The 27857-nt window shown below is 45.3% G+C and overlaps 1 protein-coding gene across 6 annotated transcripts in view; it reads left to right on the forward strand.

Moving 5' to 3' along the window:
• The first annotated feature begins 611 nt into the window (after nt 1–611).
• The window catches only part of LAMC2 (laminin subunit gamma 2), a 53428-nt gene continuing 26182 nt past the window's right edge, over nt 612–27857 (forward strand). The window contains exons 1-3 of one of the 6 annotated variants that reach the window (XM_035010613.1): nt 612–1062; nt 1668–1883; nt 19899–20087. In XM_035010613.1, coding sequence (XP_034866504.1) covers nt 1805–1883; nt 19899–20087 — 268 coding nt within the window. In that variant the 5' untranslated portion in view covers nt 612–1062; nt 1668–1804. Of the gene's footprint in view, nt 1063–1667; nt 1884–17364; nt 18058–19898; nt 20088–24346; nt 25056–26677; nt 27252–27857 lie in introns of those variants that run through there. The other 5 variants (XM_035010610.1, XM_035010608.1, XM_035010611.1 and 2 more) reach the window with 5 other exon arrangements.

Genomic DNA, 27857 nt, shown 5'->3' on the forward strand with positions numbered 1-27857 from the left:
GAGAAGAGTAGAAGCTTGGGATGAGAAAAATGGGAGTTTCCTTTCTATTCCTCGTTTTTTGGTTGCTGGAGATTTGAGAGTAGATGGTAGCCAGTTTGCAGTAAACTGTCCCCCTGTGGTTCTTTGGTGCTGTATTCAGATCCTGATTATTCCCAAACACCTAGTTCCTGGCCCATGTTTTGTACAAAACCCTCCCTAGCTATCCCAGCCAGCCCATACTGCTCTCAATTATGTGCATAAACTGAAATTCTTACACCTTTTGACACATAATCATGTACTATGTTGTATTGTTTGTTGCCTTATGTTCTATAGAACTCTCTAGAGAACATTCATTCATTTAGTCAGTGAACAGTAATTTATTGGAAGCCTTTGCAGGCCTTGATGATGAAAAGTAGGAGAGGAGTTGTTTTGGACACATTGTGCATATATACTGAGTACGTATAAGCCTCTGGTGATTTTTATTTAGTTAATTAATTTTTAAAAGATTTTATTTACTTATTTTAGAGAAAGAGAGAGAGCGCGCATAAGCAGGGGCAGGAGCAGAGGGAGAGGGTCAGGCAGACTCCCTGTTGAGAGTGGAGCCCAAAGCCGGCTCCATCTCACCACCCCACGGGAGGTCATGACCTGAGCTGAACTCAAGAGTTGGGAGCTTAACCCACTGAGCCACCCAGACGTCCTCCTCTCTGGTAATTCTTAAGTCTCTAGTAGGAACCAAAGCCTTCTGTTTGACAGAGGCCTCTACATTATTTCCACCAGCCTCCTTAGGGATAAAGACGATGTAGGATACAGCAAGATTTGCAGTTTCCTGGTTATCACTCCCTTCACTTAGCACAATGGACTTGGATGACACTCACGGTTAGTCTTGTCAAACATTTTCTGTGGGCCCACAGAGAACAGTATGGGAAAAACGCTCCAAGTTGTAAAAGGAATATGAAATCTGAGTCCTCTTTATTCTATTCAACAGAACATTTACTGAGCACTGACGGTGAGCCAGCGACTGCCCTAGAGAGTAGGAACAGAGAGTGACACCTAGCCTTCGTAGGGAGGCCAGCCAGTCAACAGGTGAGCTCATGAGTTGACAGCCCAGGTGATCAGGAAGTTAGGGGGTCCCAGGAGAGGAGCCCTCGGCCCAGCCTGGTGAGGGGGAGGGAAGGAAAGAAGAGTTAGCAGAGCAGGGGTGGAGGGGTGGGGGGAGGGCTGCTGTACTTCCCAGAGTGGTGAAGGGTAGGCCAGAGGGTGCAAGGCACCCTGTTAGGACTCTCCAACTGGCCTGTTTTCCTTGCAGTCTTTTAGACCAGAGCTGATCGGGGTCCGAGTGGGTTCTAGGTTTGCGCACTTGAGACTGGGGCTCCCGGTTTGAGGAAGCGGCAGGCCGCCGGCTCGCTCCCTCTGTGAATCGGGCCGCGGACCACCCCGGGAGAGAAGGAGGGCTGCGGGGAACGTGGCACATGCCTCCAGCAGGATCCCGGGGCCGCAGCCTCCGCGCCACACCCTTGGCCCGGGCCAGGTGCGCAACCTTCTTGCGGCGAGAGGGGCGAGCCCGGCGGCTGGGGGGAGCGCTTTTGCAGCGCGGTGTGTGCCGTGTGTGTTTGTCTGCCTCCAGAGGGCTGGGTCCTCCTTATTCACAGGTGAGTCACACCCTGAAACACAGGCTCTCTTCCTGTCAGGACTGAGTCAGGTAGAAGAGTCGATAAAACCACCTGATCACGGAGAGGGAAGGCAGAGCGGAGCGCAGAGTGAAAGCTACCAGCGGCGAGCCGCGCGCAGCGACCCCTCAGCGGCGGACGGACGCGCGGCCCCGGCCATGCCTGCGCCCTGGCTGAGCTGCGGCCTCTGCCTGGCGCTCCTCCTGCCTGCGGCCGCGGCCACGTCCAGGAGGGAAGGTGAGTCGGCTTCCCCCGGAGGAAACGTTGCAGCCCTGGGCTGGTAACTGGCCTGGCTCTGCAGCCTCTGCTGGCTGAGCGCACCTCCGAGGATTCCCACTGTGTCGAGAACTTCTTTAGAGCTCCCTCCTCCTCCCGCATCTGGGGCTTCTCCAGAGAGGGGTTTAACGTAAGACCGATATTATATACAGCTGTCCGAGTTTCAAAGGTGAAGCCAGTAGGTTGTGCCAAACCAGGATTTTCCTTCCTTTAAGAATGTTCCTTCTTGATTGCGTTTTGGGTCAGTGGGCCCCCGTTTGATCAGGAATATCATCAGTAATATGTTGGCATATAAATTCTTTTCCCATAATGTGTTTTCGTGGAAGGGATTTGGTGGGAATGTTTTCTTGTGACTGTGAACACCACAGAGATGGAAAAGGAACCTCTCTAATAATCCTTCTGGAATTCTCGGTTCGTCTTTGGGATGGAAACTGAGCCTTGGCCATGCCTCACTTTTGCATAATGTTATTTCTTAAGGGTATTCTGACATAATATTCATTCAGTGGGCATTTATTGGGCACCTCTGTCATAGATCATTTGATCTGAGCTCAGCTGTCATGTCGTGAGAGGTTCAACTCACTCATGTAAACAGAACTTGCTGAGAACCTAGCAACCATTTGCTCTAGGCATGTGTCAGCTATGACAACACTATCGGGTGTCTTCCTCGTCACTTAGTTCTAGCGATAATATCTGCTTGTCTCATTACCCTGAATGTTCATATTTATATTGCTTCCTGCACCTGATGGCATTTCAATACTCATTTCAATAGGTCCAAGAGTCATTTTCACACATGTGAATGCGTGACCATGAGATAATGTTCACGTAGGCACAGAATTATCTTAAACTTTCCCTAAATGGCTGGCCTGAATTATGTTTGAATGGCATGGGTATTTTAGCATGTGTTCGAATGCATTGATAGTCCTTTTTTTTTCTTGGAATTAACTTCCAACCTGTCATCCCTGACTACCAGGGATGTTAAAAGTCATTTATGAAAATAATCATGTAGATTAGGTTCCCTTAGAGTTAACCTAGTGAGAAACATCCTAAAAGTAAGAAGAGTCTCCAAATACTAGAATCCAAAGGGACTGCTTATGGATCAACTACTATACCCCATGGCTTAAAATACGAAAACACAGAAATGGGTTTGCAGAAAGCCACACACCAGCTATTGGCAGAGATACATCTTGCACTTGATCCAGGGGTTCTTAGGCTGGAGCTTTTGGGATCACACTGTAAAGGTAATAAAGGAGCTAGTACATATGTTTTACATAATGGGTAATTATTGAAGCAATTTTCCCATTGGCTATAGTTGAGTATAGGTGTGTTGTGTTAGCATTAGATAACAGAAATAAATATGTAGGATTTGATCAATTGTTCAATAAAATCAGACTCGGGAGGACAGAGCTTGACTTGTACTTCTCCAGGATAGACAAGCTCTGAGTATTCCATCTAGACCAGTAAGTCAGAAGCTGTGTTCAGTCTCCTTTCTAGACTTTCCCCTTCCTTGGTGATGGGCTGCTTAAGATATTAGGCCCCCCCCCAAAGGGCTTCATAGAGCACCCATGCTCTTCTGTTCACGGGATGCTGGGACGCAGTGAAAGCTCAACTAAAGTATGGGACTTGCCACTTCCCAAAGTGACCTGCCTCTGGGCATCCTGTGGGCTGCACCTATGAGAGCCTAAAGCAATGACATTGCTTCCCAGTTGTTCTCTTGAAGGTGAAATTATGGTGTTAGCTATCATCAGTGAAACTTGCAGGGCTGGTCGCAGCTAAAACGCAGGCTTTAGAGTCAGCCTGACCTGGCTTCAAAGTTTGGCTGACCCGCTTACTAGTTTCTTATTAGTAATCAGGCTTCTCAGCTTCTTGGAATCTTCTTCTTTGCCTGTTATATGGGAACAGTAGCACTATGCCACCTTGCAGAGGTGCTGAAAGGATGAGGAATTACTGTAAAGTGCCATAAAATCCCTGGAAGCACATTTCTTTAAAAAGTCTGAAGCCAACAGTGCACGTATAAATAGTGAACTTGGATCTGAAAAGAGCAGTAAGCAAGATAAGGACTTCCCTTCAGGAGCTCACCGTTGGTGTGAGAGAATGTGGCATGTAACTCCATTGGTCGGGATCACAGTTCACATAGATCACACGACTGGAGAAGGGGCAAGAAGTAGACAGGAATGAGACTAGAAATATAGTGAGGGGCCTTATATGTATGCCAGGCTGTGCAGTTAGGATAGTGCCCCAGAGGTCAACAAGAGTTGCAGATGGTTTATAACCAGGGGTGGGCACGGTCAGATTCGTGTCTTAGAAAAGTCACTTACTGAAGGCCTTAGAGGATGGAGGTGAGCTAGGAGAGGGCAACAAATGGCCATTGCAATAATCCAAAGGAGAGATGACGAAGGCTTTCATTGTGGTGGTGGAAACAGCAAAGTGGAAACAGATTACAGGACATTTAGAAGGTAAAATTGAAAGAATTTGGTGATCCAATGCACGTGTGTTAGGGATACAAGTAAGGGGAAAGCACGAGAAATAAAGAAGAGTCCAAGACGGGTCTGAGGCTTCAGGTGAGTGCGATTGGTGAGACAGTGATGCCATGAAAGGAAATGAGAACTCTAAGGGAAGGATCAGTTTTGGGAGCAAGGTTGGGTGGTGGATGAAGAGAAAGGCATGAGTTCCTGTGGGGATCTGTTGAATCAGAGACACAAGTGGAGATGCCCAACAGTCCTGGTGAAGAGCTGGAGCTATGATTTTGAAGTTTAGAACAGTTTGAAATATAAAATGAGGAGCCCAAATGTGGAGAACAAAGCCCTGACAATACATGAGATTACTGGGACATCGAAGTTAGAGAAAGCTCAACACTTACCAAGGAGATGGCACAACAATGAAGGAGAATAGGGAGAAACAAGCCTTGAGGATAGAGGAGAACATTATCTAAGAGGAGTGTTTTGCTAGCCCAAGGGAGAGCTGTAACAACGTAGGTGTAATAAATGGTATTTAGATATAAAAATGTGAATACACAAAGAATGAGGACTAAAATGATATGGTTGGATCCAGCCATCAGCTAAGCTTTGAAACAATCATTCTAGAATGATGAGCTCAGAATCCAGGGTGATTATAGAACACTAATCTGGATTTCTCCCACGGCCTGATATGGGAAAAAAGGTGCTGTGGATAGTGGAAGGGACCCCTAGAAAGGTTTAGACTCTCTGATGGATTCTGCTGCTTTAAACTGTGGAAATGGTACAGCATGATGCAAACAGGTGCGGGCCTGGGTTCAAATCCTAGCTCTGTCATTTCCCATTTCTTGGGGTTTAGACAAGCTACTTCCCTTGTTATGTAAGTTCCTGGTCTCTAAAGTGAGGAAAATAAATTGTGTGGTCATTACCTCTAAAGCACTTGGCATAGTGCCTAGGAAGCTCTCACTCCGTGTTCAATATTATTATAACTAACTGCCTTGCCAGGGCTGAATGTCAATATATTACCTTCTGAGTTTTAAGTGGTAAGATTTTTGAAGAGGTTCCTTTCATTAGCCCAAGAAGGGTGATGAGGAGCCCTTCTGCTCAGGCTGAAATGAATCCCCGGTCTTACCCAATGAAACAAATGGAATTCCTGACAAGGGGCCCAAAGCAGGTTGGAATTCCAAAGTTAGCTTTCATAACATTTCTTATCCTTGCCTTTTGTCAACCACCAGATCACATCACATACAGATTCGTTGAGTCTGTTGCTCTCTAGAACATACCCAGATATGAGAGGATCCCCACAGAAGCTGGTTTCCCACTTCTCAATAGGAGAATCTCCCCCATCCCCCCGCCAAAAAAAGGATTTGGCCAACCAGGTTATGAAAACATTTAGCAGTGTACGTGCAGGGGTCACATGTCTTTTTATGCTTAATTTAGCATATTAATTCACAAACCCACTTAAAGTCACATAATTTATAAAATAATAACTTACAAGTATTAATTTGTAAATCCACATTTCATGAACTAATTACATTCAAACTCCACCTTTAGCATCAAATGCAACTTGAATACAGTTTCTCCTTCACTTCGGACACGGGTGGCTTGAGATATAGCTCGATTTGAGTCTGCTTCTGATGCCGTCACTAGAAAGTACGCCATTTTCAAATTGTCCAAAAGATTAAACATTATCCTTCAACGCACATTGTAATCTTCACAGCGCAAACACCATGAAAGCCTTATTTATGACAACTTCCGGCACTCGCCATTGTGAGATAATGAACAAGTATGAGAATGAGAATTGTGTTCAACACGGTTTCTTCTTTCTTACTGATAAACATCCAAAACATTGATTGACGTCATGTCAAATTAGTGTGTGTTTCCCAAATAATATTTTAACAATAAAAGCAATTGAGAAAGTGCCCCATACCAGGGGAGATTTTGAAAACACTTCCCCCCCCACCCTGCCCCGGAAAAATAAAAACCTCCACCTTATTATATTCAAGTATGTGCAATAAACAGCAGTATAGAACTGGGTTGGAGTATATGCTGGAAATTCCTATGAAGGCTTAAATTCTGGTGTCCTGAGCTGGGGGCAGACATTGGCTTAGCTCGACTGGTCCAAGGAGCTGAGGAAGAAAATTGGTTTGTGACCCGTGTTGATAGGAAGGTCAGGAGCATGGAATTAAGCTGTCGAGGCAATTTTGGGGATATTTTTCCCATTTAAGTCCTTAGTGGTTCAACTATATGTAGACTTTTTTTTTCCTAAAGAAATTTCCAACGACAAGTCTTGAATCATCTGTTACAGACCAGTGTAGAAATAGGAGTGCCATAGATTATGGAAGACTCAAATTTAGTCACAAATTAGGCCTAGCGGATTACTGAATCATTACTGGGCTGTGTACTAATATAATAACCCCCAGGTACATGATGTAATATTTGAATCATATCCAAGGCCCAAAGCTAAGTCTTTTCTGTTTCTGTGGGTGACTATATGTCTAAATATGTGCCTCCCCAACAAACATGTGCTTCCTTATGTCACAATTATGAAAGAAGAAGAGCATGGTGCTTCCTCCAACAATGATCAGTGGAAGGGCTCAATCAAGTCTTTCCCTTCTGCTATATCAGAAGAGAGATGGAGATCACCTGGCTAAAGGCATACGCATCCTGGCCTTCTTCAGGCTGGTCGACCATTCACAGAATTCCAACCTGCTTCTTTTCCAGATTTTATTCGTATTCACTGTTGTCAATATTCACGTTCTAGAAAAAATTAAATTGCAACCCAGTCATTTCCCACACTAATTTAAACATTGGAAAAGTTACTCAAATCTTTAGCTGCATGTAGGTGGGACATTTCTTACAAAAAGGTTTGCACATTTCCCCACTTTTTTCTCATCCTACAGCATCATGGTCCTAAATGAGAGTGGTCCTTAGAGGTTCTTGACACCAGCCTCTCCTTTTGTAGATGGGGAACATGATACCCAGGCCCCAGGTAAAGGAACAGTGCAGATTCTCACAGTTAGTTATCGCAGAGCTGGGCTCTAACATGTGTAATCCTCCTTTGTAGATGGGCAAATTGAGGCCCAGAACAGTAATTGCCCTGACCAGAGCCACACACTGAATACTGGGACCAGATTTCAGTTGCTTGTTTAATGTTCTTTAACAAGACAGCTTCTTGGCTTATTTCTAATTCTTCTTAAAATTTTTTCATATAAATTAATTTCTAGACTTGATGGAATCTTGATCTATTATTATAAGAACATCCCTATGTCTCTAGTAGGGACTTCTGTGTCCTGTCTATTCAGAAGTCTCTGTTTGTGTATGTGACTCACTGTAGTGGCCTTTCCTTCAAAAATGTCAGGGGACTACAGGTTAAAACCAAACACAAACTCTAGTTTGTGGGGGCATTGACAAGAGAACAGTTTTTAAATGAGTAAGTTTTCTCTCTCTCTCTTTTTCTTTTTTGTTCAGCTATGTTGTCAGATTTTCCTGTAGCTTGGAATTGACCAGGTGGCTCAGTTAAAAAATAATAAAGGGACAGTTGAGGGAGAGTGATAAGCCTTTTTGTTTTACTAGTCGTTGTTCTCCAATAATTGTTGACATTTTGACTCTATATATGCATATTTGTGTCCGGAGGCTATTTTTCTCTCCCTGTTGGAGACCATTGGTCTCTCCATGAGTTTTAGAGTCTTTCAGGGTCAGGACAGTTCCATGGCCAGAACATTGACCATGTAAGTTTTACACTTACTTACTACTACTGTTTCCAATTATCACCCATTTTGCTTCTGGTAGAAGGGGATTCCAAATGTTGAAAGATCATTTCTCATCGCAGACAGACTGGTCTACCTCGCAGTGCACTGGGTCCAACAGTAACCCAGAGCTTCTGCTCTTGCCTCACGGGAGGGGGCGGTTCGTGGTAGGAGGGGACGTTCACGTGCTGTGGTCCACGGGCAAAGAGGTGAGGCCACGGCTGAGCTGGCGTGGGAGGAGATGGTGGAGGAGCAGTGCATTTGTCCAGCTGAGATGCAAGGCACGCGGCACCCACTCCCTGGTAGAGGCTTTGTGGCCCAATCTCTTCTTGGAATATTTGTTACTTCTTTTTATGGATATATAAACAATGGTCGGGCCCCTAAAAGACCATTTGATTCATTCTTCTGACTTTAAGCAGTACAGTTTTACTCTACAATTTTCAAATGCATTTTCTTTCAGAAAAGAATCTCTAAGAAGATGCTATAAGTGTACTCCATACATATTTTCCCAACATTGTAAATGTACATGAATTACCATCGTTCTTTTGTCAAACTGAGAACTATAATGGGGCACAGTAAGCATGCACATACTTACATGGGTATATCTTTGTGAAGGGCTGTAGGGATAGCAGAAAATCTATGGCTAATCTCCTTGTACAGAAATATATTGTTCGTAAAAGCAATGTAAGGTTTAAAGAGGAAGTATTTATTTGGTAACTTTTTTTTTAAAAGAGCCAACAAAATATAAATTTAAATGATTGAAAAACCACATTTAATATGAACTCTGAAAAGCAATTCAGTACAAATCAGAATTGCCTTTTTAGCTTTTCTTTACCCAGACTCCTTATACACATTTTTTCCCCCTTTGGTCCTCATTGCTTCATGTCACCTCTAGCTGTCCTGAACACTCTAATTTTCTTTATTTCAACTCCTCTTAAAAGGTTATAGCATACCTTTTGTTGAGTCATATAGAAAATGCTCAGTGAATACCATACTCTTTGAAGTTAGCTAAATATGCTTTCTATATTGAAACTTTTCTTTTTTTTTTTTTAAGATTTTATTTATTTATTTGACAGAGAGAGAGATAGCGAGAGAGGGAACACAAGCAGGGGGAGTGGGAGAGGGAGAAGCAGGCTTCCCACCGAGCAGGGAGCCCGATGTGGGGCTGGATCCCAGAACCCTGGGATCATGACCTGAGCCGAAGGCAGACGCTTAACGACTAAGCCACCCAGGCGCCCCTGAAACTTTTCTATAATTATAGATGATTTCATAGAAATATAGAAATTGCTATTTGTGCAGTCAGAAGGATGTGGGGGTGTTGAATATTTGCATATAGAATCCTTCGCATGCCTACTCACTGATGAGTCTCCATGCTGTAGCTGATACCAGCTGTCTTGGCGTGGAGCCCTTACAGGTGTAAGGAAAGGAGAAACTCTCCTGTATCTCGTGTCCTAATCATCTCTTCACTTTCACCTTTGAACTCACTCAGACTGAGTCATCAGCCTCCTCCTTTACCCTGAACTCCTTTGCTGGTTAGAGGACAACTGGTGTCCCCAACCTACCTGTTGGCTGGGACTTTCTTTCCCTCTCCCTGCTGTCTGCCTGGGCCCTGGTCGGGCATTAGGGGAAGACATCTCCAGATGTGGTCTCCTGCTGTAGGCCTTATCAGGCCGAGTGTCTGCAGTCCACATGGGCCGTTTCCAAGTCTAGGTTGTAATATAATGTGCTATGAACTCTCAGTGAAACTAGGTGACTCCTTTTAAGCTGTAATCATTCAGAATGAAAATGTGGGGAATTTCATTGACTCTTGATGACTTTAGACTATTAAGAGTGTGGGGCACCAGGGTGGCTCAGTCTGTTAAGCGTCTGCCTTTGGCTCAGGTTATGATCCTGGGGTCCTGGGATGGGGCCCCGAGCCCCGCATCAGGCTCCCTGCTCTGCGGGGAGTCTGCTTCTCCCTCTCCCTCTGCCCCTCACCCCCAGCTCGTACTCTCTCTCTCAAATAAATAAATCAAATCTTAAAAAAAAAAAAAGAGGCAGCTGTGAAAAATGTGAGAGAAAAACTGAATTCAGTTTAAAAACTCTTTAATGAGGGAAGTGCCATTTTCAGTTTTAAATTTTAATTAGAACACATATTGTGACATGCCTTAAAAAGATGAAGCTGGAAGCAGACATTCACACATTAAACCATAATATTTCAAGATTAGTTTAAATAAAGAAATCTTCAGACTCTCACCCAACCTGAGAGACATATTAAATCTTGAAAAATCTCATAAAGGAGATTTTAAAACTAGAAAATACTATGAGCATTTTCATCATCACATGTAAGTATAATAAAATAAAAATACTCATCTTGTCATCTTGAGTATCTCAGGTTTAGAGACTTCGATTTTGGCAAATAGGATGATAGCTACCAATGCCTTTGGTATCTACCTAACTGATGGATGTCAGGAGTATCTTGCTTTAGGCTTTGTAAGTAATGTGCAATTTGCGTATTTGTAAAAATAACAAAAAATACATTCGAATAGATTGCTACTTAAAGGACACTTTCAATAATTGCTTTTGTTGTGAAGATAAACATTTGCCAGGTTTTGGGTTGTTGTTTGTTTTTTTCTAATGTGAGTATACTATTCTCAATGTTAATTTTATTCATCACTTTCAGTCTAATGCTTTACATTTGGACTTCCTGTTGAACCTCATTACAACTGACTTGACTTCACGGAGGTGACGGTTGCTATATTTGAGCATAAAAGTGTTGTCAGTTTACAGGAGGCCAGTTCTTTGACTCAGAGGAAGGGAATAATATTCAATAGGACAGATGAAGGTTGAATTTTTAGTGTAACTGCTTTGAACAAACAAAAGGGAAGATGGCGATTGCCATGTTAGCCCAAATCGCCTCTCCCCACCATGATGCTTTTCCTTTACAAATCAAGAATTTTAAGAAGCAGAGGAAGTAAAGATATAAAATGAGGTATAAATGAAATGAATGGGAGAGAGGTGAAGATGTCCCAGTGGGAAGTGTTATATGAAATTAGGTTGGAAAAGTAGGTAGGATTAAACCATGGAAGTCTTTGTAGCAATGTTAAGGAATTCTGCTCTTTATCCTAAAAGTAAAGGAAAGGTACCGGAGAGCTGTAAGCAGAGACGTATTGGTAAAATTTGTATTTTGGAAAGGTGTTCTGACTGCTGAATGGAGGCAAGAGAAGTTGTAGGGAATTCAGTTAGGAAGTCTTGTAAGCAAGGAGTGATAAGGGTTTGCGCTAGAGGGGCTATTTTGGACATGGATGGGCGTGAGCTTTGTAGTGGGTTATATCAATAGAATTTGGTGTTGCAGGGCACCTGGGTGGCTCAGTTGTTAAGCATCTGCCTTCGGTTCAGGGTCCTGGGATCGAGTCTCACATCAGGCTCCTTGCTCAGCCAGGAGCCTGCTTCTCCCTCTGCCTGCCACTCCCCCTGCTTGTGCTCGCTTTCTCTCTGTGTCAAATAAATAAATAAAATCTTAAAAAAAAAAAAAAAGAAGAAGAAGAAGAAGAAGAATTTGGTGTTGCATAGAATATGGACAAGTAAGGATGGAGAACCTACAAGGATAACTTCCAGCCTTTTGACTTGAAGGGATGACAGCTATGAGTTTGGTTTTAAACACGCTCTGTGTGAAGAGTTTGTGAGGCCACCAGTTGGAAACCTAAAGCAGGTGGCTGGTCTGAAGGTGAGCATGAAGTCTGGGCCAGGAAGGACCTTGGCGCCCTGGTCAGCATCTATCATGTTTATCCAAGCCCTTGGCTGGGGTAAGAGAGTTCCAGGGTGAGGCGTGGTGGAGGTTCAGGACGGAGCCTGGAGCAACCCCAACATTTAGAGTTAGTGTAAGGAGAGGAGCCACAGACTTGAGTGGGAGTGGGGGGACGACGTCAGAACACAAGAGGAAACCTGATAGGACGGCCTCATGGTGTCCCAGGGAAGACAATTTCAAAAGGGAAGGACAGAAAAAGATTTGGCGTCTCCAAAAGGGGACGAGGGGCACAAAATGCTGGCAAGGGCACACACCTTTCCTCTAAATTAGGAAGAGAATGGAGTGCCATCTCCGCACGAACTCCTCGGCGGGCCATCCCAGGGGACTTACTTTACCAACCTGCTGCGTGTCACCGAGTCATGCGCGCGCGAGCGGCGAGGGAGGCGAGGGCGGCAGAGCTGCGGGCCAGGGCGGGCGGCACGCAGTGCCAGGTTCAAACCTGACGCCCGGATTCCTAGCCCCTGAGGTCGTCCCGCGCGCCGGCCAAGTGCGCTGCCTGTCGAGGCTGCCCGACCCCTGCAAGCTGATCTCACGCTCTCGGGCCGCCCTCGCCCCGGCCCCTTCCGCCCCCCTCGCTCCGGCCTTGCTGCCCTTTGAGTCGGCGGGCGCAGGCGGGGCGTCAGCGCAGCTCCCGGCTCCCGGCTCCCGGCTGCCGGACCACCACCGGTGCGCAGGCGGTCTGGACGCGGAAATAGTTCCTCTGGTGTGAGAGCAAACCTGAAAGTCTCCTTCTAACTGAAACTATCACCTTCCTCTCGCAGTTCTTTCTGTTTCCGTCGCGCCATGCAGTTTCGTTTTGGGGGGGGGGGTTGGTTGAAACAGTAGCTTTTTAAATTTACGCTGAATGCCATATATGTAGACAATGGAAATTTGGTGTATTGTGTTGAGAAAATTTCATACGGGGTCCCTGGACTCCTGGGAGATTTCAGGTGCTTTTTTGGCTTTTCTTAGAGTCCACCTGCCTGCCTGCCTGCCTGCCTGCGTTCCATCCACCCACCAGTCACAGTCCCACCCCTCGGTTAGGTTCGGTGGGGATACAAACGTAGAAAAGGCTATAGAGGAATAAGTCCTGTAGGCAAATAGCGAAGGCACAGGACAGAAAGTGATTAAATGCCAGGCCGGAGGTGAGGACGAAGTCCTGTGGGCATTCAGAGGAGGGAGAAGCTGTAAAAGGGCCATCAGCAGGGGCCCTACACCCTCATTTTTGCTCTTTTTTTTTTTTTAGATTTATTTGAGAGAGACAGAGATAGTGAGATAGAGAGCACAAGTGGGGAGGAGAGGGAGAAGCAGGCTCCCCACAGAGCAGGGAGCCCGATGCGGGACTTGATCCCAGGACCCTGGGATCATGACCTGAGCCGAAGGCAGACGCTTAACGACTGAGCCACCCAGGTGCCCCTCATTTTTGCTCTTAAAAAGATCACTGGGTTGCTGTGTGGATTTAGGGACGGTGGGAGCAGGTAGTGCTCCTGGCAAAGGATATAGCAAGCCTAGAGGCCTGCAGTAGGAGGAAGGTGGTGCTTTCCAGAATTCATGCAAGCGTCTGTGTGTTGGAGCCCAGAGAGAGAAAGAGGGAGAGAGAGAGACAAAGAGGAATGAGAGAAAGTTGGAGAGGTCAGCAGCACCAAAGCTGCAGGGTTTTGAAAGGAGCTTTGGATTTTTAAATTTGTCGTTACTTAGAGCACTAAAAAGCACGATGATCCCATAAATTGTTAGGTCACATTGGTGAAAAGCAGAGCATGTTTTTAAGTTTAGAACAATAGAAAGAAGATCTGCTTATACACAAACGATCATATTAATGCCAAGTTGTTACAATTCCTCGTAACTGCTTGCAGTGTTTCCTATGGGAAATTTAAAATGAGGGCCTGATGAATGGCCACCACTGATGCTGATTAGTCCGAGGCTTTGCAACAGTACAACCCTAGGAAGTATTTTCGGTTTCCTTTCATTCTCCTAAGGATGCAGCTTGGAAACAGCCTTTGCCCCATGCTTCCTGTCTCGACCTGTTGGAGCTGTGTGTTGGAGTGAGGGTGGGAGTGTTGTGAAGTGAGCCTGAGGGGTTCTGCACACCTTGCTCCATTGTTTGAAGAGGGCTGCCTGCCTCTCGGATCTGTGTCTGGGGGCGTGTGGGTGGTGGCGGGTGGGTCAGCCTGTGTCGGACTGCCCGGCGGGCTTCTCTAAGAAGGTCAACTTGATGAATCTCATTCCTTTAGCTGTGCAGAGACCCCTGGCTGACAGACACCAGGATTTGGGGTGGGGGGAGCTGGAGTGAGGGCACCGGGACAGGGAAGGACAAAAGCTTGCAGAGATGTCCCTAGCTTGGGAAAGCACAGTACAAAGGAATAGTAAAATAAGACAATGGATGGGACCTGGCACCGGTGGAACTGGGTTCACTGAAAGAGAGGGAAAAAACTGCCCATCTTGATTCCGATGCCCTATAATGTTTTGGGTCTGTTCAGGGTCCCAGAGTGACTTGTTTCTGTTTTTTTCCGCTGCAGTGATAAGTGAACTCTGGGCCCCAGACCCATGCCTGTCCATGGTGAAATGAGGAAAAGTGGACAATGTGACGGGTGTTTGAGAAAGCCCAATATATTGATTAAATGTATACATATTTAATCTCTTGACAAAATAAAACATTGGCATCTCCCTTTTTTGAAATCATGCTGGTTCATGAAGTCCCGGGATCCAAGCGCCCAGTGCAGCCTCCCTGTCAGGTGGGAAGTGGTATTTATTAAATGAATGAAATAAATGTACATCTAAGTGACCAAGGACAGAAGAAGGAAGGGGAAAAAGGAGTAAGACTCGGTAAAGCAAAATCTATCAGTGAGGTACTTTGGAGAGAAAGGAGATTTGTAGGAGGGGTAAAGAACATATGTAACAAAATGAGAGAGGAATAGTTTGATACATTTGTTAGGTAAATAATTCATAATTTATAAGAAAAACATCACATCTAGTAGATAAATGGATAAAGCTCATGAACAGACCAGCATCACAAGTGAAATAAAATAGCAAACCAGGGGCGCCTGGCTGGCTCAGTCGGTAGAGCATGCGACTCTTGATCTCGGGGTTGTGGGTTCAAGCCCCATGTTGGGTGTAGACATTACTTAAAAAAAAAAAAATAGTAAACCAGCTTATGGCACTTTCAACCTTTCCTTCCTCCTCACTTACCCCCTCCCCTTATACTTCCTATTTCCTTTCACTGCTTTATGTATTTCTCCTTAACAAATCTCACTCTCCCAATATTCTCTCTGTATTACTTATCTTGTTTATTTTCTTTCCCCCTGGCTCACGTGAAAACTCCATGAGGGCTGGGACAGCGATTGGTTTTGTTTACCGCTATATCCCCAGTGCCTGGAACAGCACCTGGCACATACTAGATGCTCCATATGTATTTGTCGAGTGAATGGACCCTTGATAAATGCTTCCCAGGCAACCCAGGAAATGTCCAAGACTCCCGTCTTTATACTTCCATCACTTGTCTTTGTGTCAAGATTCCCTGATGGAAACTAGACAGCCTATTTATGAAATTTGGAAGGATAGCAAGTAGATTATAAAATAAAAATGAAAAGGAAGTTCTAGACATGAAATTGAACAAGGCTAAATATAAAAGAAGGAAAGTATAATAAACATTTTAAGAATTTCTTCCTGTTTGAAAATGTAGCCAAGGCTTATATTTAGGTCTATTAACCTAAATAAAGCATTGTATTACAAGTTACCAAGAAAGGTTGTTTTCTGGACTGAGCTGCTGTGGAGAAAATCATCCTTTCAAGGAATAGAGAAGAGACAGACTACCAGATATTAGTATTTGTATTTTTAAGGCAGGTCCAGACATGTGGGGCACATGGAGTCCTTTCAGTGGTCAAAACACACCTAGGGATTTCCTGAAGTTCAAGAGAACATTCATTCATTTGTTCATTAAAAAAATACCAGATAGGGTGCCTGGGTGGCTCAGTTGGTTAAACATCTGCCTTCGGCTCAGGTCGTGATCCCGGGGTCCTGGGATCAAGCCCCGCATCAGGCTACCTGCTCATCGGGGAGCCTGCTTCTCCCTCTCCCTCTGCCCCTCCCCACCCTTTGTGCTCTCTCTCTTTCTCTCTCTCAAATAAATAAATAAAATATTAAAAAAAAAAACAGCAACAACAAAAAACATCAGATACCCACTATGACCAAGCCACTGTGCCATTAGACAAGGGCCCCATTTCTCCTTTTTCTAAAGTATGACCATGTTTTCTGCCTGTTAGAAGAGCAGAGTCAAGTGCAAAGATTTGCCCTTGGACACAGCTTTATTTCAAATAGAAATTAAAAAAAAATTATTTTTGCCCCCATTTAAAAAATCAGTAGATGTCATACACAAAGCCAGATTTCTGTCTTCTTTGGAAATCTACGTGGAAGTGCTGACCACAGTGGGCAGCATCCCCACGTGGCTGTGGTGGGCTTCTTCCCCAAGAGCCCTTCTGGCAGAGTCCGCACTGCCCCCTGCATCCTCGCTCCCAGCATGGCAGTACCCTTCTGCAGACACGGTGCCCAGGCCCGTGGCAAGGCAGAAATCAGTCACAGTATAAAAAGGACCAGGCTCAAGCAGTATGAGGCCCATTTTATTGAGCCAATTGCAAGAATATTCTGGAATTTGAAATAAAAGGATTCGTTTTTCCCCCCAGCAATGAGCGTGAGTAATAATTAGTTTTAGGGTAGTTAGTCTAAATTCAGGAGATGACTTGAGAAAGATCATGTTTCAAATGCATCAGTGACAAAAGGGGTCATCCCATGCAAAAGGAACAAACTCTCTGCTCTCCTCCTTCTCCTCCAGGTGTGAATGTTCTGAAGAGTCAATATTTTTTTTTTAAGATTTTATTTTATTATTTGACACAGAGAGAGAGAGAGAGAGAGAGAGCACAAGCAGGGGGAGAGGCAGAGGGAGAAGCAGGCTCCTGCTTAGCAAGGAGCCTGACGCAGGGCTCAATCCCAGGACCCTGGGATCATGACCTGAGCCGAAGGCTCTGCACTTAACCGACTGAGCCACCCAGGCACCCCTCGTAGAGTCAATATTAAGCAAAGTGCAGTTCAGCTAAGTGCTGAGCTCGGTGCAGCTTGGAAACCTCAAAGTCCTGCAGGCAAGGCTGGGGACTGTCCTCATGAAGTGCTCACATCATGCAGACCCAGGAGGCCCATACACTCCTGGACACATGGCCTAGGTGTCCCTCACTCCAGTCAGCACAACCATGGGCTTTCACAGAAACTCAGGTGGCAGAGGAGGGGGATTCAGCCGTGGGCGAGTTCCAGAGTGGAGCTGCTAGCTGCTGACCTCCCTGGCTGGAAGTGTCATGCCCCTCCATGGAAGGCTGCAGATTTAAAGGAAGAACACCGGTGTGGTTGGTTTGTTTTTTCCCCCAGAGTAGAGCCCGAAAGGAGAAAGGACAGATGGGGAGGGAGGTATTAAAAGCTAGATGATAACCAGGTTGTCTGTTTTTAAAATATTGCTCTGAATAAGTATTTCATGAGCTATCCTTATCAAGTTAACTATTATAAACTATAAACTCAGCAAAGAGTTTGTTCAGGGTGAAGAGAGGCACAATGAAAATGTCGTGATTGTTTGGAGACTGTCCTCAAAAGGCATCCAGAGTGGGAAAGGGCACTGGCACACGGTGCCATCCAGCTGGGTAACCTCTCAAGGGTCGTTGGCTGCTGGATTTAGCCCTTGTACGTGCCTAACGATGTACTCGGTGATTTCACAGCGCATGACAGCTGTGTGGCACATCTGTTCGGGATCCAAAAAGTTAGTTACACAAGCATTCATTGGGAAAGATTTGGCTTGGCACCAGTTCAGCAAAAAAGACCTGGAAGCCTGAATTGAGTGCAAACTTAGTATGCTGTAAGTTTAATGAAATGTTAAATTGCGTCCCTGGAATTATAGTATCCAGTTGTGTTGCAAGCTGAGCTATTCAAACCACCCTTGGAGTACTGTCATAAAGTCTGGCCATTTCAAGAAAGACATGGGAAATTAGAGTATGTTCCTTGGAGGACAGTCAAGAAGAATCTAGAAATCGTGACACAGGAAGTGGTTGAAAGACCTGGGGGTGATAGGTCTCCAGTGTAACCAGAAGGAGAGAAGGCTGAAGAGGAAAATGCGGTCACTGTCTTCAGACAGTTCAAAGGTTCGGCTACTCTCGTGCTTGTAAGACAGTATCTGAAATAGAATAAGTAAATGGAGAAGAGAGTAGGGGTGTGTGTGTGTGTGTTTTCCAGGGAAGAACAAGAACACATAGTAAAAATTACAGGGAGGGAGGCAGATTTAAAATTCCAAAAAAATTATAATTTATAAAAAAAATAATTTATAATAACCAGTGCTGTCAGTGGAGGGATTTGAGTAGGGCCTGAGAAGCCTGTGTGAGGGATTTCTAGAAGAAATGCCTCCATGCCCAGTGGTAACCAGATTCTTGAGACGCAGGGCTAAAATGGGAAGGGGAGGGCTTTGTGGTTGGACAGACCTAGGAGCAAATGATATGGTTGCCATTTAGCCGTGTGACTTGAGGCAACATATCCATGCTCTCTGAGGATTAGTTTCTTCATCCAGTCAGTGGGGACAATAAAGCCCATGTTGAAGTGTTATTGTGAGAAGTAACCGAGCTGAGGCATGTGAAGTGCTAGAAATGGAGTGGGCTCTGGGGAGATGCTAGTTCACTTTCCCCAGATTAGAGAGCGAGTTGTAGGAAGCGTGTGTGGTAAGGGAGTCGCGTAGGAAGCTCATGGGTTTACTTCATCATCTTTGCACCTCCAGAGCCTGACACGGCCCGCGCGGGACAGGGGCTCGGTGCGCGATGTTGGCCCATTTGTCGACTCTTTCTGTCAGTGCGCTGCGTGAATTGTGGCCCTCGGCAGTTCTAGAAACAGACTGTCCTTGAGACCACGTGGCCAATGAAGACAGTGTGCCTGGTGGAAAGAAAGTGGGTTTTGGCATCAGACACAGGTTCAAACCCCAGCTCTCCACTGGGTCAAGTTACTTAACCTTTCTGAATGGCATTTTTCTCCTCTGAGGCAGTGCCTGTCCCCCTGTCTTGTGTGAGTGAAGTAGCAGATGTGAAGGACTGGATGTTCTTTTCTCAGTGAGATCCTCTCAACAATCCAGGGAGGCAGGGAATGCCTTCCACATTTATAAGAGAAAAGAAAAGAGATTCAGAGAGTTGCAGGGATTTGCCCAAGAAAATAGTAGAACTGGTATTTATTGGATCCGATTCTTTTAACCTCAAGGTTTATCATCTTTCTCTTCTCAGCTGTGACTGAAACATTTTTTGAGGGTCTGCCCTGCACCAGGAACGACGCTGAGTATTTCCACATGTTACCTCACTGGCTTTTAGGTCCCCCATGGAGATGTCACTCCAGGAGTGTCTCCGGAACATCAACGGGGTGAACTTTTCCTGGACACTTGGGAAAATGTATTCTTCATGGGGCTATGATTCTTTTTGACACCTGGCTTTGGGAGGGCCACCCAAGGCACAGTGAGGGGTGGAGAGAGATACCTGTCCAGACACTCCTATTAGCTCCTCAGCCTTGACCATCACTGGAGGGACAGATGACACCATCAGCTGTTAGACAGTTGTGCGCACATGCTGGGGGTCCTCAGGTCTTCTTTAGCCCGTAGACTTGTTCTAGGGGGTTGCACAGGGTTTTAAAAATGAACTCCTTGCAAATATGTAAATCGAGAATTTTTACATAAAAATACATCATGTGGGATTGTTGGTGTCTCTTGAGGAATGGGACTGTCGGGCCACTCTGAGCTCATGTTCTCTCCGACAGCACCCCCGACCCCCCCCGCCCCAGCGGAGCTTCCGCTTCCTTTAGATGGGACAGGGACTCTCACAGTCCGCATCCCATTTCATCCTTCCCTAACTCCAAGTCGTTGGCATGAATATTTGGTACCCCATGCATAGTTTCTATTAATAACAGTAATATTGTCTCTGAGCTTTTTACCAGCGATGTCGCTCTCCCCCTCCCCCAGTGTGTGATTGCAACGGAAAGTCCAGGCAGTGCATCTTTGATCCCGAGCTTCACAGACAGACAGGGATCGGATTCCGCTGTCTCCACTGCAATGACCACACGGATGGCCCTCACTGCGAGCGGTGCCAGCACGGGTTCTACCGACAGAGGGAGAGGGACCGCTGCTTGCCCTGCAGCTGTCACACCAAAGGTAAGTGTGGGACGACGTGCTGGGCCAAGAGGGTAGGACGCTAAGTGGAGTAAGTCAGACCGAGAAAGACAAATCCCGTATCATTTCATGTGTAAGTGAACGACGACAGCAACAAAACCCCACAAATGAATAAACATACGAAGAGCAGAATCAGGGGAGCCTGGCGGACTCAGTCAGAAGAGCGTGTGGCTCTTGATCGCAGGGTCATGAGTTCGAGCCCCATGTTGGGTGTGGAGATGACTTAAATAAATAAATAAACCTTTTAAAAAACGCAGAAGCAGACCTATAAATACAGAGAACAAACTGACCCTGGCTGGGAGGGCGGGGGCGGGGGGATGGGCGACATGGGCGAAGAGGAGTGGGAGATACAGGCTTCCAGTGACGGGGTGAGGGAATCGCGGGGATGGAAGGTACGGCCTGGGGAATGTAGTCCGTGATATTGTGATAGCGGCCTAGGGTGCGAGATGGGAGCTACAGCTGCGGGGCGCACAGCATAACCTATCGAGATGTTGAATCGTGTTATACGCCTGCAACTAACGTAAGATTGTGTGTCAGCTATACTAAAAAAAAAGTAGTTGGGAAAAAGGGCAAGGAAAGAGGGAGAGGGAGGGGGGAGGGGAGAAGGGAGGAGCCAGCAGGCCGAGAGAGTGGTGTTCAACATCTAGAACAACTGGGAATCTACTAGACACTGGTGGTGGAGCGTCTTACCAATTTCAAGCTGAAAGGAAACCTGCTTTTCTTAAGTCTGGGTTGTAGGAACCAGCTGGAGTCTTTAGGACACGTTGGCTTGAATTCTAGTCGCAAGAGGAACATGATTAAGTTTCCCGGCAGATGACAGTTTGACTAGGGACAAAGGAAGCTTCTATGCTTCTGGTGATAGTTCCCCGTATCCACAACTATGCCTTTGACCAACCTCTCAAAAAATAAGGGATAGAAAGATCTGTTTCTGGGGCTATGGTAGGTGCTAGCAATAGAAAGTGGTACTGGTCCAAGAGACAGCCCAATTAATAGGCAGATTTAAGTCTTTCACAAACACGGTTGTTAACAGGAGAAAATAGAATCAATAAATAGGAAGCACCTACAGGAGGATTGGTTGATAATAGGGCTCTTTTTTGGTTGTACTTTGGTTTTGTTTTTTAAATATGTCACCCAGTGCTATGTTCACACAACTGTGGGTAATTCTTGCACACACAGACTCACACTTTGTGCTCTATTCATCATGGACAGCAAAGACAAGTTAGTACATATTAGGGGTGCCTGGGTGGTTCAGTCGGTTAAGCGGCTGCCTTCGGCTCCGGACGTGATCCCAGGGTCCTGGGATAGAGTCCTGTTTCGGGCTCCCTGCTCTGCAGGGAGCCTGCTTCTCCCTCTCCCTCTGCCTGCCTCTCTGTCTACTTGTGCGCTCTCTCTCTCTCTCTGTCAAATAAATAAAATCTTTAAAAAAAAAAAAAGTACATATAGAGAGGGAGAGACAAGTAGTTGTTAGAGAAGTTGAGTTTTTTTTTTAAACTATGTTATTTGTGTATTCTCTTTCTTGGCAGTGTGTTTCTCCTCTTTGTTAGAAAGCGTTTAATAGTGTAATATGATAAATATTAATCCACTTAAAGAGTATAGCCAGAGTGCGTGGCAATGACTCAGTGTAGCTCTGTGGAATGAATACGCAGCAGCAGCTGAAAGAATCTAAAAATGGTCAGGTTTGGTCCAGCCATGAGCTGCTGGGAGAGGGTGTTGGAGAGCCTTATAGAAAACTGGGGGTGACCCCATGGTGATAGAGACCCAAATCCCAGCAAGCACTTCCAAATTCTCCAGTTGCTGTTACGGTGTGGTTTGAGTCGGATTTGCTCAGCTTTGGGGCATGGAGTCAGAATCTTTTGGATTTAGCAGCTGTTCCTGTGAATCAAAGAACTTCATAAAGAAAAATTAAAAGGAAAATGACTCCATTTTAGTGGGCTTTCAATCCTCCTGAAGAGCCCACATCCCTTTAGGTTATGTGGCTGCACTGTGAGTCACTGGAGTGGGTCATCCCAGCAAAATGATCAGTGAGAATGTAATTAGAAATTTAATTGGCTTAGCTGGAAAGCCTGGCCCGAAGACAAGGTTATTAGTCTTAGAGTAGACAAGGAGCCTGCTGCTTAGCAGAGAGATGGTGATGAAGGATTTGCCACACCGTCTCTTCTTCATTGTGTAGTCCGTTGCTCGCCCAGCATCCACGAGCCTGGCTTTTTCTTTTCCTTCGGGCCATAGACATCCCAGGCTTAGTGTGAACAGCTTGGTAGGAAGTGGTGGAGCCCAAAAATGATTTCTAGCTTATGAAATGATAGCTAACGTGCATTACTCGCTTACTCTGTGCCGGGCGCTTTTCTAGATGCCTTCACCCGGGAAGGAACCTTCACAAGTCACCATATGAAGCAGGTGCTATTATTACTTCCATTGTAGAAATGAGGTAGCAGGGGCCGAGGGAGGGAGATGAAGGAAGCCGCCGACGGTTGTAGAGTGCAGTGGCAGAGAGGGTGCCAGCCCCAGGTTCGCTGATGTCCAAGATCATAACGTAGAGACCAGTGGTAGGTTTGGGAGCCAGACAGCCTGGGCACTTCCACTGTGTCGCTCTGGGCGTGTCCCTTCTCCTCTTGCTGCCCCAGTAAAGACCCCGGTAAAAGGGTCCCCAACCCCATGCTCTTTGTATCACAAGAGCCTGTGAGCATCACATGAGGTTTGTTAAGCACGTGGTAGACAACTCAGTAAACTGGAGTTGATGGAGTTTTTATTATTAGGACAGAGATTGGTGTCGCAATTTCCTGGAACATTGGCTTTTTAAAAAATCACATTCCTGTTTAGAAGGAAGCTGTAGAGGCCATATCTTTGGTCTAAGACTATTTATTAACGTTTTATTTTTTTATTAATATCCAGAAATTGGCAGTGAATTTTTCAGTATTTTTTAAAGAGTGGGGAAACGGAGCCCTGGAGGAGTGGATAAATGGCCTCTAGTCTTCACAACAAGCCATTGCAAGGGCTAAAGTTGTAATCCAGGGCTCTGGTGGAGGACTGTTCCCTCTTACTCCTTCCACCTGAAAGTAAAAAGTATCCGAATCGTGTCCTTTTATCCCCAACAGCAGACAATTAGATGTCCAGAAAAAATTCATGGATATTATTTCCTAAGATCTGGCTAATGCATTCTGTTTTTTCCAGAATATTTCCATATACTATGCCTTCTTCAGTACTCGTAACAACTTGACAACCTGTATGTGTTAACATGCTCCACCCACCATTCTAGAGACGAAGAAGTGAAGCTCCCGAGCCTGAGCTGCCAGGCTGAGTGGCATGTCAGTGACAGAGACCATTCCCACCTTGTGCCATCTCCCACTACATGGTGGCTGCCCAGATTACTAGCCCGGTGATGCAAGCTTAATCCCTGTGTGACTTCTTAGTCTCCCAATCAGCCGGGAGAGATTTGTCACTTTCAAGGGAATTTGTTGTATATGCAATCTCAAATGCCGAAGAACACATCTTACCAAAAACTGCAGTCAGTCCATGTATGGTGAATGAAGCCAACAGCATTAATAATCCCCAAAGTGGTCACAGATTTTGGATTTCACATCGATTTCTCATAGATATAGCAGCGAGGCTTATTTTTAAGGGATGACTTTGTGGGTTCAGCCACAGGGCTGACTTATCTTCAACTCTTGTAAGCACATGTGTAAATCCTGAGAACCTTTTGCAAATATTTTGAAATTCACTGTGTGTATTTGTGTGGTTTTCCTCCCAGGACACCTACATTCTTGAGACCTGTATGGACATCAGTGATATTGGACTTCTTCTCTTAATTTTATTATTATTTTTTACATATCTATGACCCTGAATTACTCAGACTATAACATTTGGGTAATTATTTAAAACAATCTTAAATAATAATTTATCATTATTAAATATAATTATATATTTATATTATATAATATTATAAAAATATAATAATGTTACTTTAAAATACAAGTGTAGATATATATTTAAAGGGTTCCCAAAAGGACCTACCCTCTTTTTAATTTTTATTTATTTTATTTTAATTTTTTAAAAGGTTTTATTTATTTATTTGAGAGAGAGAGAGAAAGAGTGTGAGGAGGGGGAGGGGCAGAGGAGGAAGAAGAGAGACAAGCAGACTCTGAGCCGAGCACAGAGCCCGACACGGGGCTCCATCTCACAACACTGCGATTATGACCTGAGCTGAAACTAAGAGTCTTGCACACTTAACCGACTGAGCCACCCAGATGCCCCTAATTTGTAAATAGTACTCATTTTAGCTTACCTTTCTGAGCCCTCAGATGCACATAGACCGTATCTATAGAAGCCTTAAAAGAGCTTATTGGGACACAAAACTGAAACAGGAAGCTGTTTTCTGTTTTTTCAGCCCACTTGTTCACAATCCCTAGGAGCAGCTCACGAAGGAGGAGTTGGGACAGGTGTTTTTATTTTAATGAGAGAGTTTGAAAACCCAGTGCTATTAGTTTGGAAGCTTTGGAATGTGACATAAAGTGGTCATGCTCACCGTAAGGACCTGTGCATGTCTCCATGTTCACTCTGCAAGGTTTGAAGGAGGCCGGAGGGAGCAGTGCCAGCTACATTCTTTGAACGCCCGTGACGTGTGAGACACTGAATGAGGCATTTTACATATTTTAGTCCAAAGTCTTGCAACAGCTCCACAAGGCATAGGGGGTTACCCTCCCTTAAAAGAACTGATGAGTAAGCCGTTTGCCCAAGGACACACAGCTAAGTGGCAGAGCTGGTTTTGAAGGGAGATTTGTTGGATTTCAAAGTCTGGGCTCTTTGACCCTCCAGCTTTTAGAGCAGGATTCTCTAGATAATGTCCTGTAAAATACAACGTTCCTCAAGATAATCATAGATGTGGCCTGTAAGAATGTCAAAGAATGTTTAGAAATACTGGCATTAAAATTTAAACAAGGTCCATGCCTGCTGAAGGTATTATTATATTATAAGTCTCTGAGGGATCAGTGAGCACCATTTCCCAAACTTTTCTCAACACAGAATGCCTATTTTCATGAGATGATTATTGATTTCTCTCAGAAGGGTGTTTTGCAGGGTAACCATTTTGGTCTATGTGGGCCAAACCCAAAAGCCAAGTACAATCTTTTCCATTTTCTAAGAAGAATTCATTTCTGAAAAACTGTAGGGAGAATTTTCTTGGGTTGAAAGCATAATTTCCATTAATTGGAATGGGGAAAAAATGGATTTCTGAGTCCCAGATTGACACCCATTTGTGTTAAAGAAAAAAAAAAAAACAAGTGGATTGTATTAAAGAGAGATATCTTCTGTTGAATGTTATTTATCAGAGCATAATTCAGAAATTTTCCTTCTTAGCTCTGTTGGCTGCCTGCTTGTAGGTCAGGAGTGTGGAGGTCTGTGCTTGGCAGCCCAGTAAGCCTCTCTTCATGCTCATCTCGTCAAATATTCTCTTGCCTTAGGTCCTGAAACTCCCACCCTCCTGCTCTCTTGACCCTCAGAACTCTGCTCCCTTGGCTTCCAGTGTCCTGAGACTTCTTTCTGCTTTGATTATGAAAGGCCCCTTAATTAATGGGGTTCCATTTGTGTCCGAGGCTCCTCCCCTCCTCGTTCTATCTGCCCCCAGAGCGATCTTACACCTGCTCTGCTTTCCTACTCAGCCTGTGTGCTAAAGGCTCCTAGATCCTCACCCCCAGCCTCTTTCTTGAGCTCCAGGTGAACATTTCCACCTTAATATGCCACCGGAAAGTCAAGTTCACAATGTCCAAAACTAAACTCATGATCTTCTCTTGATGCTTCAACCTGAGATCTTGCTCCTTCTTTCCCATTCTCTTTGGTAAATAGCTTCCCATTGCTTCTAGTGGCGCAAAGTTGGGACCTTGGTGTCATCATGTGATCCCCACCCCCTCATCGTCTATTTCTGAAGAGGGGAAGTCTGTTCCTTCTGCATCCACGTGGCTCTCTCAGCGATTCCCTCCTCCTCTTCTCACCCAGACTCCTCCAATCCAGAGCATCCTGTCACAGGAGGATGTCTTTCTGAGGAATGGTGTTCCCTTCCCTGAGGCATCCTGCAGATGGCCTTAGAGATGCCTTTCTGAACTGTGGGTCTGCAGTTCCTGAGCCTCTGATACTTCCCTGTTACCCACAAATGGATCTGTTATTCTTCTGTCAGCTCTTATTTCACTAGGAGATAGCATTTCCTAATATATATAAAGCGCCGCACCCAGTGTCTCACATGTGGTAGGTGCTCAAAAAATGTAGTTTATACCATTATCACTGAGGGCCCCTTCAAGCCTTGCAAAGTTGACATGGCGTCTTTCACTGACTCTGTGAATGTGGCTAATTTCAGGTTCCACATGTGGCAAAAAGCCATTATATCGGCACAGAGCCAAAATCTTCATTGATTGGAATTGTATCTACTAGTGAATCAAAAACTTACAGAATAACTGATTACAAAGAAAGGAGCAACTGGTTAGTGTTCTGTTGGCTTTATCGATTATGGGTGGCCTGGTTATCATGGTTCATTGAGATACGTGGATTCTTTGATAATTCTGCCAGCACAGGGAGGTTGCAAAGTAGGTGAGGTCCTCCTCTCATCACCTTCCTGCTCATTTTTGGTCCTCCTCTGACTCTGTCCCAATAACCCTAACCTCTTTCTTGGCATACATGCCTTCATCCAACAGATTTCTGGGCATCCTCTTCGGGTTGGATTCTGCACTGGGGCCCTGGGGACAGAGCAAGGAACACAAGCTGAGGTCATCCTGAGTAAGCAGGACTGCAAGATGGCTATTTGGGATTTGGGAGTCAGAGGAGATTTCCCTAGAGAAGTAATATTAAATCAGGACCTGACAGCTGAGGATGGGCCAATTAGGGGGAAGTTCTGGGGAAGGGGCCTTCCAAGCTAGGGGAGCAGCAAGGGCAGATACCCAGAGGAGAGAAGCCATTTGGCACATTTTACACACAGGCTGGGGGAACTGGGAGCTGGAATGGAGTGAAGGAGAGTAGGCGATGTGCTGGGAGAGGTCGAGTCCTGTGGGCCACGATACAGAGTTTGCATTTTCTTCTGCTTAGAGTGGGGAGCCACCAGAGAACGAAACAGCTGAGTAATGTGATCTGAATTCCATTGTTAAAGCAGCATGAAAGGAGGGAAGGGAGGTGAGGATGGAGGCAGGGAAGAGAGTGGGAGGCAGGGTCCAGGGAGAGAGGACAGACCTGAACTGGGGTGGGGGAGGGCGAGGCAGTCAGATGAAGAGGCTGGGTTCTGGAGGGGTGCATTTGCTACCCTGAGCACTTCTTGTCTCTCATCAACTCGCAGTCCAAGAGGGCCCACTAACAAGTAAGAGCATGTCTATACAGAATCAATCACAGGACAAGTGCTCGGTGCACTAAACCGGGTGAGATGCACAGGGAAGGGGTGATGCCCCAAGGACGAGAATGTCCACCACTCCAGGTAGGTAGAGATATTTCTGGTTAGGAGGCCTTTTCATACTAAAAAAAAAAAAAAAAAAATGAATAAAATCACACTGACCCTTAAAAGATGGCTTTTGCCTGCCAGAAATAAGAGAAAATGTTGCTTGCTTTCTCATACTAACTGTCTTCGAGGAGGCTGATGCACTCATTCCCAAACTGTCCCTCTTCTTGAGATCTCAAAGGATTCAACAACCTTCTTTTAAAAAGCAGTGGCTGACACACTACTTAATGTTCGATAGAGAAGTACAAATGCTTCCAGGAGTAACTTCCATTTCTTTGCTGGAAGAAGCC

The sequence above is a fragment of the Mirounga leonina genome, unplaced genomic scaffold, assembly GCF_011800145.1.
Source record: "Mirounga leonina isolate KUSES-001 unplaced genomic scaffold, KU_Mleo_1.0 Mir_154, whole genome shotgun sequence".
In the NCBI taxonomy this organism is placed as follows: Eukaryota; Metazoa; Chordata; class Mammalia; order Carnivora; family Phocidae; genus Mirounga; species Mirounga leonina.